This window comes from Vitis vinifera, chromosome 7, assembly GCF_030704535.1.
Source record: "Vitis vinifera cultivar Pinot Noir 40024 chromosome 7, ASM3070453v1".
In the NCBI taxonomy this organism is placed as follows: Eukaryota; Viridiplantae; Streptophyta; class Magnoliopsida; order Vitales; family Vitaceae; genus Vitis; species Vitis vinifera.
This window is the reverse complement of record NC_081811.1, coordinates 6671973-6686765: the sequence shown is the minus strand read 5'-3', so window position 1 is coordinate 6686765 and position 14793 is coordinate 6671973. Positions and strand designations below refer to the sequence as shown.

Below are 14793 nucleotides of genomic sequence, written 5' to 3'. Positions count from 1 at the left end.
ACCAGATTACACCATTCTAATATCTTGGGTGACTAATAGTGAAAGAGGTTCATGAAAGTTTGACAATTGGATGTACAAAATCAAAGATATTGCAGATGGGTTTGGTTGTTCCTTCTCTTGGGTTCCTTGTTCAGCCAACCAAGTTGTAGATCAGTTTGTCGATCAAGGAGCAAGACATTTGGCCTCCTTTGTTGGAGATTTCCTTCCACCTTGAGGGTCTATTGTTTCTCTACTCTATGAATGTTGGTTTTCTCTCTGTGAGTTTGGATTAGTTTTGTGGATAGGTTTCTTGGTTACTTTCTAACCAAAGCTTTGTACATCTTGAAGGATTACTTGTCCTTCTTGTATTTATCAGTTGCTTGATGAATAAAGATGTTTGTTTCTGATAAAAAAAGTCTGGGAACAATTAGACGTGTTTCTTGCTGGGAGATGATTGTTGTCTGATTTTCCATTGACACTATCTAGGAGATAACATGCTAGAAGTTATAGGGACCTAAGGGTTGTGGAGACTATTTGGTTTGCATCAATTCCTTTACTTGATCACAATTTTGCCTCCTGAAGTACACAGTTTATAGGATAGACATTCCTCTTGAAGTATAAGAATTTTATCTTGGAATATGAATGGGCTTAATAATACTGGGAAGGGGGTGTTGAATCGGGTCAATTAGTAGAGGACGGAAGTGATGTACTTCCAAGAAACAAAGATAGATGCCTTTCTGAAGTACAGGGTTTATAGGATAGACATACCTCCTGAAGTATAAGAATTTTATCTTGGAATATGAATGGGCTTAATAATACTGAGAAGGGGGTGTTGAATTGGGGTCAATTAGTGGAGGACAGAAGTGATGTACTTCCAAGAAACAAAGATAGATGCCTTTGTGCAAAAGATGGTTAAAAGTGTCACCAGTGGAAGATCTCTGGAATGGGTTTGTTTTGGAGTAGAGGAGGCAACCGGGTGGCATTTTGGTCTTGGGAACAGGGGAATGGTGGAGAAGGTGAGGGAGGTGCTGTGAATACACTCAATTTGTCTCTTGTCTGGGCATGAAAGATGGTTTTAGTATGAGGGTTTTTTCCAGGAAGGCACAGGGTTTCAGAGGAGAGGAAAAGGATTTGCCTTTGAAAAATTAGATTCCAGGAACCTAGTTGTATTTGTGGGAGTTGTAATACAGTTTATTTTCCATGTGGGAGGGGGGATGGAAAGCTATCTTTTTCATTGGTGAGGGCTTTTATACTTCTTTAATTTTTTATTTTTTATTTTCCAGATTTTATGGAGGTTCATTTTCCTTGGCATTTGGTGCATATGGACTTCTGGATACTAAATTTTGAAAGTAGATGGTCAAGGTCACTATTGTAACTCACACTAGAACTTTCCACTCCATTGAGGAGTGTGTTGAGAGCATATTAAGGTACTGTGCTAAGATTGGGGTCTTCTAGCCTTATATTTAGGATCCTGTAGGTTTCTTTAAGGTGCAACAAGGCTGGAAGTAAATTATATCTACATTTTATATATTTTAATGTTTAAATGTAGTTTCATGACAATGCTATATTGACACCTTAAATATATAGCTTGTTAGAATCCAAATGAGAGGTTAGACATTTGAGATGATGGTTGACATGCATTAAGAGTTGTTTTCAACAGTACTGGGCTGAGAGTGGAGGACCTCCAGCCTTGTATTTAAGATCCTGTTGGGTTCTTAAAGGTACAACAAGGCTGGAGATAAGTTTTTATATGATTTTATGCATTCTAATGTTTGCATGTAGTTCATACTTCAAATCAATGTTTTATTGGCCCCTTAAACGCCTGGCTTGTTAGATTCCAAATAACAGGTTAGACATTTGACAGGCTGTCTTACTTGCATTAATGGTTGTTTTTAGCACTGCTTTTCGAAAATGTTGTTCTTGCTTTGCAAAGCATCAGTATTAAAGAAAGAACTCATGAAAAGTAGCCTTGATTAATTATTTGCTATGATCAAATTTTCATTGAGATATAATCAAAGATTGCATTCATGCAATGTAAAACTGTTGCTATGGAACTCTTTCAAGCATTGGTCACTCACTGACGATGAGGTGGAGAAGAGAGAATGGAATTAAGAGAAAGACATCCAGGATACTAAAGTAAGACCTTATCCTTTGAAATTGGATGGATTCTTCATGAAGCAATGGAGCTCCATAGAATTCTGCAAGCAGCTTGAACAAGACATTGAAGACCTTGATGATGATGATGATGATCTTGAAGGAGAAACATGAGGACATGGTTCATCAAGTTGATCTTTAAACCAGATAGCTACAACGATGAAGAATGGGAAATTAGTCCTCCATCGGCTCGAACTGTGCTCTTGATAACAGGGAAGAGGAAGATGAATATGACAAAGTGGCTGTTGGCAGGGAAAAAATGGGTGAACGCTTTATGAGTGATTTTAATGACTATGCAATTGAATTAAATTCTTTTACAGAATATACAAACCCATCTTTTGTTCTTTTGATATCTCTGGGCTGATGAAACTGATTTTGTAAACAGGATTAGGAATTGATTAGTTGCTTATCCGATGTGGAGTGGCTCAGAGTTTAAGGTTGTAGTTATTTTCAGCTTTTGGGGCTTTGGTGTTGCCTTTGTCAATAGAGGGTATTTTTACTAGTTGGCACGGAAGTTTTAAATAGAAGGATAAGAGGAATACACAGAGAATACACCTGTTGTGTTTAGGTGCTTATGGAAGTAATGTAACTGATGAATATTTGAAGGTCAAGGTTGATCAGAGTTGTAGCTGAGAGATTTATTCCGTAGCTCTCTGTTTGTATGGTCGGGTAGATCTGTGGGTAGGTAGAGACTCTTTGAATTTATAGATTAAATGGTTTCAGTCTAAGGTTGGTGGAGATAAAGTTTTCTTCTTTGGCTCTCGGGTTCCTTATATACTTCACCTTTGCTGGTATACACTCACTCTTTTTCTAAAAGGCAAAGCAAAACCTTATTCAAAAGCATCTGGCCAGAAGGAGAAGTATCCCATGGACATAGAGACATAGGGATTATATGAAGAATGCCAAAGGCGACAAAATATAAAGAACATCTCAACTTCTTCCTATACAGTTGAAGAAATAAAAGGGAATTGAAGTTACAGTCTAGCACAACATGAGACCAAGAAAAGAATATATTGGCAAAGGGATTTTGTCAATATCACTCTTGAGCTCTCCACTTCCTCAAATAATCCTCTATTTCACTCTCTCTGGATGAACCAAAACAAGCAAAGAGGTATAATCCTCCAAAACCTCTTCCTACTTTTCCTCAGAAAGCTTCTGTGAACCAAACAACTACTCCTTGACCAAACAGGGGAGCACCCACAAAAACCTAGAAAACACCAAGGATCAAAGACTGCTCAATTTTTTCCTATAAAAAAATAATTTAACTTTGGGCATCTTAAATGTCAGATAACAGGTTCAACATTTCACATATTTGTTGGAATGCTGAGATGTTGAAAGCTTTTTGGATGCTGGTTTTTTGAATGTTGTTGCATTTATTGCTTTGCTGGAAAGATGATGTCTGGCTTTTATGTTATTTTGATGGAACCAGATGGTGTATCAAGTTCAGTTTATTTCTTCTTCCAACATTAGTTGCTAACCTGTCCTGGCTGTGTGATGATGTTTCACTTGCCCAAAACAAGTATTGTTGTAAACTTTTGACTGGTTTTCACCTTCTTTGAAGAAACGGCATGTCTACAATCAAGATGAAGGAAAAAAATTGTCCCTTCCAAAAAGGGAATTTCTCTTTTAACCCTTTTCTTTTAGATTTACCCATCTTATCTTTGTTTCTTTGATTTTTCTCTTTGAAACTTTCATGGAGTTAAGCTTGCCAGTTTTTTTTGTTAAGTGCAATTCAGATATTAATTCCCTTGCTTTCTCTTTACAGTATTTAAAAGAGCAAAGGCTTCCTCCTCAGACATTTATACCTCTTCAGTCAGTCCGGGTAAAGCCAATTGTGGAGAAATTGCGCACCTTGGGTGGTACTGCCAAGCTGGTCTTTGATGTTATCCAATATCCTTTCCTAATTGTTTTTAATTGCTTTTCACCTAGAAATATGGTAGTGAAACATCATGTTGGGCAATCATGCTCATTTACTTAAATCCTTCAAGTATGTTATCTAAATTGCAAATTTGGAAAACTCTTGTCTGTGATAAGTTGTTTCCTTTGTAAGTTATCTGTGTCTGCAGCATGTACCTTGATGATTTTTTTTTGCTTCTATTCGTAACTATGACTTGACGACTTCTACAATTATTCTCAAATTACTCATTTTATTCTGCATCTTACTTTTCATATTGAGTTTTCTAGCTATGGGCATATTGTTCCTATTGAACTAATGCAAATTTAAATGTGTATCATGCTTCACATGCCGTGCGTTTTTTGAAATGAAGATAATTCGTGTCCTTGTAATGATCATGTGATTATTAGGAACACCAAATTGTTTCTGTGATCTGTAATAACTTGTAAGACTCATTTGTACAATTATATGGATCTTTAATTGCTTGCATTATTTTTTAAGAAATTTTCTATGCCTTTTATTTAAGGTGATGCTACTTTTTCTTTGGTGCCTGATATTTGACTTGTCTTCTTGTAGTGCTTTAGGTGTTTCTCTTTGGCATACTCCCATTAATTATTTAATATGTCCCTGCTGCTTTATCTAGACCATTGAAAAACTAAAATGCCCCATATATCTTATAGCAGATGCTGCAGAACATTTTCTTCAGCAGGGAAGTAAATTTTTTGCACCTGTTTGATTGGGATTGTCTGACCTAGGCTTGCTGTGAACAGAATTTTACACTGACATGCTTGTATTCAATTGATATTGTTTCTTTTTCACCTTGGTTTCGTTTACTGTACATAGCTGTTTTTGGTATTTTTTGCACTTCTAATTATTCGTTTGCCATCGTAAAACAATTTTCCTTTCTTTTCTTCCTTTCTGTTTTGTTTTGCAATTTTGGTATGGTGTTTGTCTATAGATCCTCCATTTGGTGCTGGGAAAGCATAAACCTGGAAAATTGTATCAATAAATCCCCAATTACCTTTGTACTTGCAACACAACAGTTTAATTACTTTGTTGATGACAAACTCTATTTCTTAAAAACGATGGAAAATGGTTTCCTTGTTTGGGATGCCATATTTCTGGAAATAGGCTTGTTGAATATAATGTATTTATAGTATATTATCTTTCCTTGTTAATATAGGTCACATGTATGGTAGTTAGGACTCCTAGCCTTGTATATATATATATCTCAATTGTAAGTAGACATTACATGAATGAGAATTAAGGTTTTTCTCCTTTTTCTCTCTCTCTTTCAACATGGTATCAGAGCCAAGGAAGAAAACCTAATTCTTTCCTGTTTCCCGTGTCATCAACTCCGGGAAACCTTCCGGTGACTGTGTTTCTTTCCGGTCACCCTCCCCATCTCCCAACACTTTCCGGTCAGTCGGATCATCGTTAGAAACCACTCACCACTGGCAAAATTTTCCGGCGAACTTTCCGGCAAAATTTTCCAGCGACCTATTTTTCCGACACTGACCATACCAGAAGGAGCGCCTGGAGGAGATCTCCAACTTTTGTGAAGGCACCAGCATCAAAAGAGGATCCACGCGCCGGCCACACTCCATTTTCCGGCCGGCGACTGCATCTCACGCGCCGGCGCGTGAGGGCGCGTGAGGCCTTTTCCGGCGACGCGCCTCCTCCTCCAGCCTCGCCTGCCGCCGACCAACATCCCTACCTACCTGGTTCTCCCATCCGAGCCCTGCACGTACCTCTTTTGGGGATTTTTGTCTCCGTCAGCCCTCCCAACAGCCTTTCCGGCGAAGTTCCGGCTACTTTCTCTCCACCCCAATCCCTGCACGTGCCTTGGGAAGTGTTCATCTACCTTTCTGGTGGTACCACGTCGCGATCTGAGGCCGTCTCCCTTTTTCGGTGGTGCCACGCCGCAATCTGAAGCCGTATTAGGGCTCTCTTCGATCCAAATACGTGAATATGACCACCAAAAATCAGATCTTTACCTCTGTTATCTCTGGATCTCCTATGATTACCTCAGAGAAATTGGTTGGCAGTGAAAATTATCTTTCTTGGTCTGCCTCTGTTGAACTTTGGTTTATGGGTCAAGGATATGAGGATCACTTGGTTACCCAGGAGGCAGATATCCCTGAGGTTGACCGCGTACAGTGGAGGAAGATAGATGCACAGTTATGTAGTGTATTATGGCAATCGGTTGATCCCCGGATTCTTCTTCATCTTCAGGCCTATAAAACTTGTTTTAAATTTTGGACTCAGGCCAAAGGATTATACACGAATGATATTCAGCGTCTTTATAAGGTGGCTTCTGCTATTGTCCATCTCAGCCAACAGGACTTGGATCTATCTACTTATATTGGTCAGATTGCCTCTCTTAAGGAGCAGTTCTTGACTGTGATGCCTCTTACTCCTGATGTTGGGGCTCAACAAACACAGCTTGACAAGTTCTTCATGGTCCTTACTCTTATTGGCCTCCGTCCGGATCTTGAGCCTATTCGTGATCAGATTCTTGGTAGTTCATCAGTTCCGTCCTTGGATGATGTGTTTGCTCGCCTCCTCCGTATCTCGTCCACTCAGACTTTGCCATCTGATAGCGCTTCAGATTCTTCTGTGTTAGTTTCTCAAACTACCTCTCGAGGAGGACGCAGTGGTACCCGAGGTAGAGGCCAACGTCCTCATTGCACCTATTGCAATAAACTTGGCCACACTCGCGATCGTTGCTATCAGTTACATGGAAGACCTCCTCGCACTGCCCATATGGCCCAGTCCTCTGATTCTCCGCTGCCTCAGCCTCCGAGCTCCTCCGCATCTCAGACATCTCAGGCTTCTATTGCCTCTGTTGCCCAGCCTGGTAATGCCTCTGCCTGCCTTACCCACACATCTTCTCTTGGACCCTGGATTCTAGATTCTGGAGCATCTGATCACCTATCTGGTAATAAGGATCTTTTCTCCTCTATTACTACTACCTCTGATTTACCTACTGTTACCTTAGCTAATGGTTCTCAAACTGTGGCTAAAGGTATTGGTTTGGCCCTTCCTCTGCCTTCTCTACCTCTCACTTCTGTCCTTTATACTCCTGAATGTCCTTTTAATCTTATTTCCATCAGCAAAATCACTCGTACTCTTAATTGTTCTATTACCTTTTCTGATAAATTTGTGACCTTGCAGGACCGGAGTACGGGGAAGACGATTGGCATAGGACGTGAGTCTCAAGGCCTCTATCACCTCACCTCAGATTCATCTCCTGCAATTTGCATTTCCACTGATGCTCCTCTCCTCATTCACAATCGTCTGGGCCACCCTAGTCTCTCCAAGTTCCAGAAGATGGTTCCTCGTTTTTCCACTTTGTCGTCGCTTCCGTGTGAGTCATGTCAGCTTGGGAAACATACTCGTGTCTCGTTCCCAAAGCGTTTGAATAATCGGGCAAAGTCTCCTTTTGAGCTTGTCCACACTGATGTTTGGGGTCCTTGTCGGACTGCGTCTACTTTAGGATTTCAGTATTTTGTCACTTTCATTGATGACTATTCTCGATGTACTTGGTTATTTTTAATGAAAAATCGAGCTGAGTTATTTTCTATTTTCCAGAAATTTTATACTGAAATCCAAACCCAGTTCAATATTTCTATTCGTGTGTTACGCAGTGACAATGCCAGGGAATACTTTTCAGCCCAATTTACTTCGTTTATGTCTCATCATGGGATTCTTCATCAGTCTTCTTGTGTTCATACTCCTCAACAAAATGGGGTAGCTGAACGCAAGAATCGACATCTTGTTGAGACAGCTCGTACTCTCCTCCTCCATAGTCACGTTCCTTTTCGTTTTTGGGGGGACGCTGTTCTTACCGTTTGTTATTTGATTAATCGTATGCCCTCCTCTGTCTTACACGATCAGATTCCTCACTCCCTTCTTTTCCCTGACCAACCACTTTATTTCCTTTCTCCTCGTGTCTTTGGTTGTACTTGCTTTGTTCATATTCTCACTCCTGGACAGGACAAGCTTTCCGCCAAAGCCATGAAGTGCCTCTTCTTGGGATATTCCAGACTTCAGAAGGGTTATCGTTGTTATTCCCTTGAGACTCATCGATACTTTATCTCCGCTGATGTCACCTTCTTTGAGGACTCACCATTCTTTTCCACCACTTCTGAGTCTCTTCCTGTTTCTGAAGTCTTGCCCATTCCCATTGTCTCCCCACCTGATGCTATGCCCCCTCGACCACTTCAGGTTTATCATCGTCGCCCTCGTGTCGTTGCTCCTCTCCCTTTTCCTGAGGCACCTGCTGACTCACTTCCTATCCCTTCGGCTTCACCTGCCCCGGCTCTGCCTTCTCCTAATGACTTACCCATTGCTGTTCGGAAAGGTACTCGCTCTACTCGTAATCCTCATCCTATTTACAATTTTTTGAGTTATCATCAATTATCTTCACCCTATTCTGCTTTTGTTTCTGCTATATCCTCTGTTTCTCTTCCAAAGAGCACCCATGAAGCTCTTTCCCATCCAGGCTGGCGACAGACAATGGTGGATGAAATGGCTGCTCTGCACTCTAATGACACTTGGGATCTTGTTGTTTTACCCTCTGGTAAATCTACAGTTGGTTGTCGTTGGGTCTATGCAGTTAAGGTTGGTCCTGATGGTCAGGTTGATCGCCTTAAGGCCCGCTTAGTTGCTAAAGGCTATACTCAAGTTTATGGTTCTGATTATGGTGACACATTCTCACCTGTTGCCAAGATTGCTTCTGTCCGCTTGCTTCTCTCCATGGCTGCTATGTGTTCTTGGCCTCTTTATCAGTTGGATATTAAAAATGCCTTCCTTCATGGTGATCTTGCCGAGGAAGTTTATATGGAGCAACCTCCTGGTTTTGTTGCTCAGGGGGAGTCTGGTTTAGTGTGCAGGTTACGCCGTTCTCTATATGGCTTGAAACAATCTCCTCGAGCATGGTTTAGCCGTTTTAGTTCTGTTGTTCAAGAGTTTGGCATGCTTCGCAGTACAGCATACCATTCAGTTTTTTATCATCATAACTCCTTGGGGCAGTGTATTTATCTGGTTGTTTATGTGGACGACATCGTCATTACAGACAGTGATCAGGATGGTATTCAGAAACTAAAGCAACATCTTTTTACCCACTTTCAGACCAAAGACTTGGGGAAACTCAAGTATTTCTTGGGAATTGAGATAGCTCAATCCAGTTCTGGTGTGGTCCTTTCCCAAAGGAAGTATGCTTTAGACATCCTGGAAGAAACCGGTATGTTAGACTGTAAACCGGTAGACACACCTATGGATCCGAATGTCAAACTTGTACCAGGACAGGGGGAGCCTTTAGGAGACCCCGGGAGATATCGACGGCTCGTAGGTAAATTGAACTATCTCACCATTACTCGTCCAGACATTTCTTTTCCTGTGAGTGTTGTTAGTCAATTCCTACAGTCACCATGTGATAGCCATTGGGATGCCGTAATCCGTATTCTTCGATATATCAAAAGTACACCAGGCCAAGGTGTATTGTACGAGAACAGAGGTCATACTCAAGTTGTTGGTTACACAGATGCAGATTGGGCTGGCTCACCCACAGATAGACGTTCCACTTCAGGGTACTGTGTTTTTATTGGAGGTAATCTAATATCTTGGAAGAGTAAGAAACAAGATGTAGTGGCCAGATCTAGCGCTGAAGCCGAGTATCGAGCTATGGCTTTGGCAACATGTGAACTCATATGGTTGAGACATCTTCTTCAGGAGTTGAGATTTGGAAAGGATGAACAGATGAAACTCATCTGTGATAACCAGGCCGCATTACATATTGCATCCAATCCAGTCTTTCATGAAAGGACCAAGCATATTGAAGTTGACTGTCATTTCATTAGAGAGAAGATCGCATCAGGATGTGTTGCTACAAGTTTTGTCAATTCAAATGATCAACTAGCAGACATCTTCACTAAATCTCTCAGAGGTCCTAGGATTAAATATATTTGTAACAAGCTTGGTGCATATGACGTATATGCTCCAGCTTGAGGGGGAGTGTTGAATATAATGTATTTATAGTATATTATCTTTCCTTGTTAATATAGGTCACATGTATGGTAGTTAGGACTCCTAGCCTTGTATATATATATATCTCAATTGTAAGTAGACATTACATGAATGAGAATTAAGGTTTTTCTCCTTTCTCTCTCTCTCTTTCAACAAGGCTGAACTAACTACTTTATTCAATCGTTCAGTCACATCCTTCTCCATTGCCAAGAAGCTTGTATTTTGTGACATTACCTGCTCTCTCCTATTGTCTACTCTTTGGGGCTTCATCAGTTGGTGACAGAGGTTTTGTTTGGTTGGCATGCTGTGGGCAAGAGGTGAGAGTAGGTGTGAAGGACGGTGCTATCATGCTTGTTTTTGACAATTTGGCAAGAGCAGGATTGTAAAATTTTGGGGAGTTGGAGCACTTTGATCTTTTCAAAGAGTATTTTTTTGTTCTTTATTTCAGTCTTTTAAAAACTCATTGGGGGATGTTAAAATGCCTTTTTTAGTTTTGTTGATTGTTTGGTGAGGTGTTAGCGCTTTGGGTTTTCTTGTTTTGTTCTCTTGTCTTTGCATCCTTAATATATTTTCTGTATATTTGGAGCACAACCCCACCTTTCATGGTAGGCCCCTTTCTAGTAAAATTTTATTTGCTTATAAGAAAATACTATGTAAAAATTCTTCAATATTCTTTTTGATAACCAAATTGTTGACTTGGCTCCTCACAAAGGGGTGCAAATGTTCAATCATATACAAGGAGCTCTTGAAAATATTTTATTAATTTTAGCATCTAAGTGGTTCAGTATGGAGACATCTCTTTTTCTGATTTAGTTTTCCACCAAAACAAACAAATTTTAGATTTGTTCATTCACAGCAATGTTTATGTACTACATTAATGTGCCATTGATGCTTAAATGTGGAATCAAGAAAAAGGAAGGTATCAAATCAAGTGCTTCTGCAGTAATTAGTATTGGTCATAGTACTATACAGGGTTTTAGATTGTTTGCTGACAAATTCAATCAACTTGAGATGGTTTGCTGACAAATTCAATCAAATTCAAGTTGATCTGAGTCCTTAAAAAGTATTAGCTTAGTTCATTCAAAATAAGGCAAATATTTTATATCGACTTTAATGTCTTCAAGATGCCAAAAAGTGTTATTTTCCTTGGTGCGTGTGCATGCTACCATGAATTTCAAATCCAGTTTCCACTAGAAGGTCTCCTTTGCAATTTAATCAACAAGTCCTGCCTTCTACAGTACCAGCCTCAGTGTTCTGTGTTTAACTTTAGTCCTTGGTTGAATGCTTGCAACTAGGTCCAGGAGTGGGGTGGAAAGTGACAGCAATATTTTTTATTGTTGTTCATTCTTATGATTTCTAAGCCATCCTTTTTTCCCGAATTGATGTTGCTTTTACTTTGGTCTTCATCATGTTGTATGTTAGAGAACCATATATTTGCATGAAAATCCAAATAAATCCTTCAGTTTGTAAACTTAACCATCACAGATTTGATCCAGCCTTGGAGAAGGCTATTCTATTTGCTGTTGCCAATACTTTAGTATGCGATGACCTTGAGGAAGCTAAGGTTCTTAGCTGGAGTGGAGAGAGGTTTAAAGGTGAATTAATGTTTATCTACTTCATTTTCTTTTTGTTGTTGGTGTCATTCATGTGGAGCTTATATATTCTGTATCATTGCTAATGAAGAGTTTTTTGTGCATTTAATAGTTGTAACTGTCGATGGGATTCTACTCACAAAATCTGGCACAATGACTGGTGGTACCAGTGGTGGAATGGAAGCAAGATCAAAACAGTGGGATGATAAAAAAGTTGAAGGTTTGTGTAGTGGTTGCCTTGAGTTTGTATGTCTTGTTATAGTCTATTAACTTTTGCTAATCTGTAGGACTTAAAAAACAAAAAGAACAGTATGAATCTGAGTTGGAGCAGCTTGGATCAATAAGAGAGATGCAGCTAAAAGTGTCTGAATTATCTGGGAAAATTAGTGGGCTTGAAAAAAAGATTCAATATGCAGAGATTGAGAAGGTAATTTAAATTCTATACTTTTAATTGAACTAAAGTTTGTCTAATTGTTTGAATTGATAAGTTGTCATTCTTTTAAGTTTTTAATATGACGGCAATGGGTAATTAACTTGCCAATCATCTCTATGCCTCTTAGTTGTAGTGTTTTTGGCTGTCAAGATATGTCATACTTACTATGTTTATTACTGCATAATTCTTTCCTCTGCTTTTGCTGATAATGCAACTGGGAATATGGTTGTTCACTTGTAAAAGTTTCTTGCAGAAAAGTATAGATGACAAACTTGCAAAACTGAGGCAGGAAAAGCGGAATATTTCAGAAGAAATTAGCCGTATCAATCCTGAGCTTCGAAAGGTGGTTTGATGACTATGCAATTTTTCTACTATGTTGTGGTACTAACCATACACATTTAACTGATTTTTACAGTTATGTTCTGGTTGCAGTTGAAAGATGTTATTGATAAGAGGGCCACAGAAATCAGAAAGCTGGAGAAGAGGATCAATGAGATCGTTGACCGAATTTACAAGGATTTCAGTGAGTCTGTTGGGGTGAAAAACATTCGTGAGTATGAAGAAAACCAACTCATGGCAGCACAACAGGTGGCTGAAGAAAAGCTTAGTTTGAGTAACCAGATGGCAAAGTTGAAATACCAGTATGTTTTCTCCTTTAAATCAGTTCTTCTGCTATATTTGTAGTAATATCAGTGTGTTATTGTGTTTTTTTTCATTACTCTCAGTACAAAAGTGTAAACCGTATGATCAGTAGTCTCTAGTTAGAAGCAGGAGCTGTAATGCTGTTGTCAAGATTCCTTTAACATAAAACTTCCATAAGAGAAACTTTACTGCCGCAACATTTGTTGATTTCTCCAATCTCTTTGTTCTTGAAACTTTAAGTTTAATTTGTTATCTTTCTTGGTTGCATTTCTTTGGTCAGTTTCAGAGTATCATGTATCTCTGAAAGTTTCAAAAGGAGTCTTTATGTTGGATTCCAATGTTTTCAACCTATGATTTTTGTATTTTTATTTTTCTGTATAGCAGAGTTGTAAACAACTATTCGTTTGCCTGAGTCCCAGATTTATATGATTTTGGACCTTTATTTTTCCCTTTTCTGCCAGGTTGGAGTATGAGCAAAGGAGGGACATGGACTCACGAATTACAAAGCTGGAATCTTCTATCAGTTCTTTAGAAAATGATCTGAAACAGGTTCAGAAGAAAGAGGCTGAAGCCAAGTTAGCAATGGAGAAAGCTACTGGTGATGTTGATCAATTGAAAGATGAAGTACAAGGTGCAATTTCAATTCATGTTCTTATACAAAGTTTGTATGGTTGCTCGGAGAATAAATCTTGGAGCATGTGTGTGTGAGTTACTTCTTTAACATAAATTATATTTGGTTCATTTGTTCTACATTTGATTTTATCTGTTCTTGCTTCTATTTTCTAATTTTTGCATCTGGGATGGTGCCAATTTATCTTATTTTATGTTTTATCTTTTTAATTGTAATTTTACTTTTTATTATTTATTTTAAGAGGTCGAGTAGTACAACTAAATAACCATGCAACTGAAATTCTTAAGACATGGATTTGCCTTACTCAATTGTTGCAGACTGGTTGATTTTAACTAGGTCTATTGGTCTAGCGTCCATATATTTGGAAGACAGTTCGAAAAGATAAAAGGAAGGAAAAATGTAATCTATTGAAGAATTTAAAAATGATTAGTATAGGGTATCCACTTGTGGTGTATATTATATATTTTATAACTTGTTATTGATTTAATTGGATTCCTTTGCCAATGTGATATAGTTTTTTATTTGGAAAAAAAGAATTTTATTTCTAAAGGGGGCAATCCACTTTTGTTCACTCGTGTTGCAATTACGATTGCTTGCATGCCCTTACTCAAGATGCCGATGAAATGACCTAGAAAATTGAGAGATTTAGAGAGTTTTCATTGGCAGGGCATAGTGAGGATTGAAAGGATCATTTCATTTGTTGGAAGGTGGTTTCCTGTCCCAAGAATAAAAGGTGATTTTAGTCTTGATGATTTGATTCATAGGAATATCACCATGACTTCAAACTTGTTGGGGAGATTTTCTATTGAACCAAACTCCTTACAGTAGTAACTAGTCAAAAGCAAGTATGGCCTTCAAGAGGATGGGTGGGATGCTATGGTGGTGGATAGAGAGAATTAGTGCAGTCCTCAAGAGGTTCATTTCTCTAGATGTGTTATCTTTCCTTTCTCATACCAAATTTCTATTGGCAGATGGGTTCTGGATTAGGTTTACGGAAGATTTGTGGTTGCCTTGGTCTTTTCTTCAGTTACATACATACATACATACATATATATATATAATATAGAAGAGATAGTGGAATGTTGTTTCCTTCATTACTCAATTTTCCTTGCTGTGGGGCTGAGGTTGTTAAGCTCTCTGGTGCAAGCTCTGTGTGTTAGTTAGGCGATCTCATCCAATTTCAGCTTGATAATGAGGGATTGCCATTAGACGATGTCTTGAGGGGACTTTTGTGTTATAGGATGAACCTTTTGGCTTCTCTTTGGATGTTAGTGTTTCAAGTTTTGGAGGTTGGTCCTTGGGTCCTATTTATAGGGATTGGTGTGCAGCTTCTTCTCATAGATGTGTGCATTGTTCTGTGTTTTGGAAGCCTTTCCCAGAGGCATGTAAAGCTTAATTGTGGCTATCCTGTTCAACTTCTGGGCAAGATTGATCTGGG

The 14793-nt window shown here is 39.0% G+C and overlaps 1 protein-coding gene across 1 annotated transcript in view; it reads left to right on the top strand.

Moving 5' to 3' along the window:
- LOC100263447 (structural maintenance of chromosomes protein 1) overlaps positions 1-14793 on the top strand; it is a 58315-nt gene that overhangs the window by 39984 nt on the left and 3538 nt on the right. The window contains exons 7-13 of the mRNA XM_059737965.1: positions 3899-4025; positions 11545-11652; positions 11762-11869; positions 11937-12076; positions 12336-12425; positions 12515-12723; positions 13186-13355. Coding sequence (XP_059593948.1) covers positions 3899-4025; positions 11545-11652; positions 11762-11869; positions 11937-12076; positions 12336-12425; positions 12515-12723; positions 13186-13355 — 952 coding nt within the window. The remainder of the gene's footprint in view (positions 1-3898; positions 4026-11544; positions 11653-11761; positions 11870-11936; positions 12077-12335; positions 12426-12514; positions 12724-13185; positions 13356-14793) is intronic.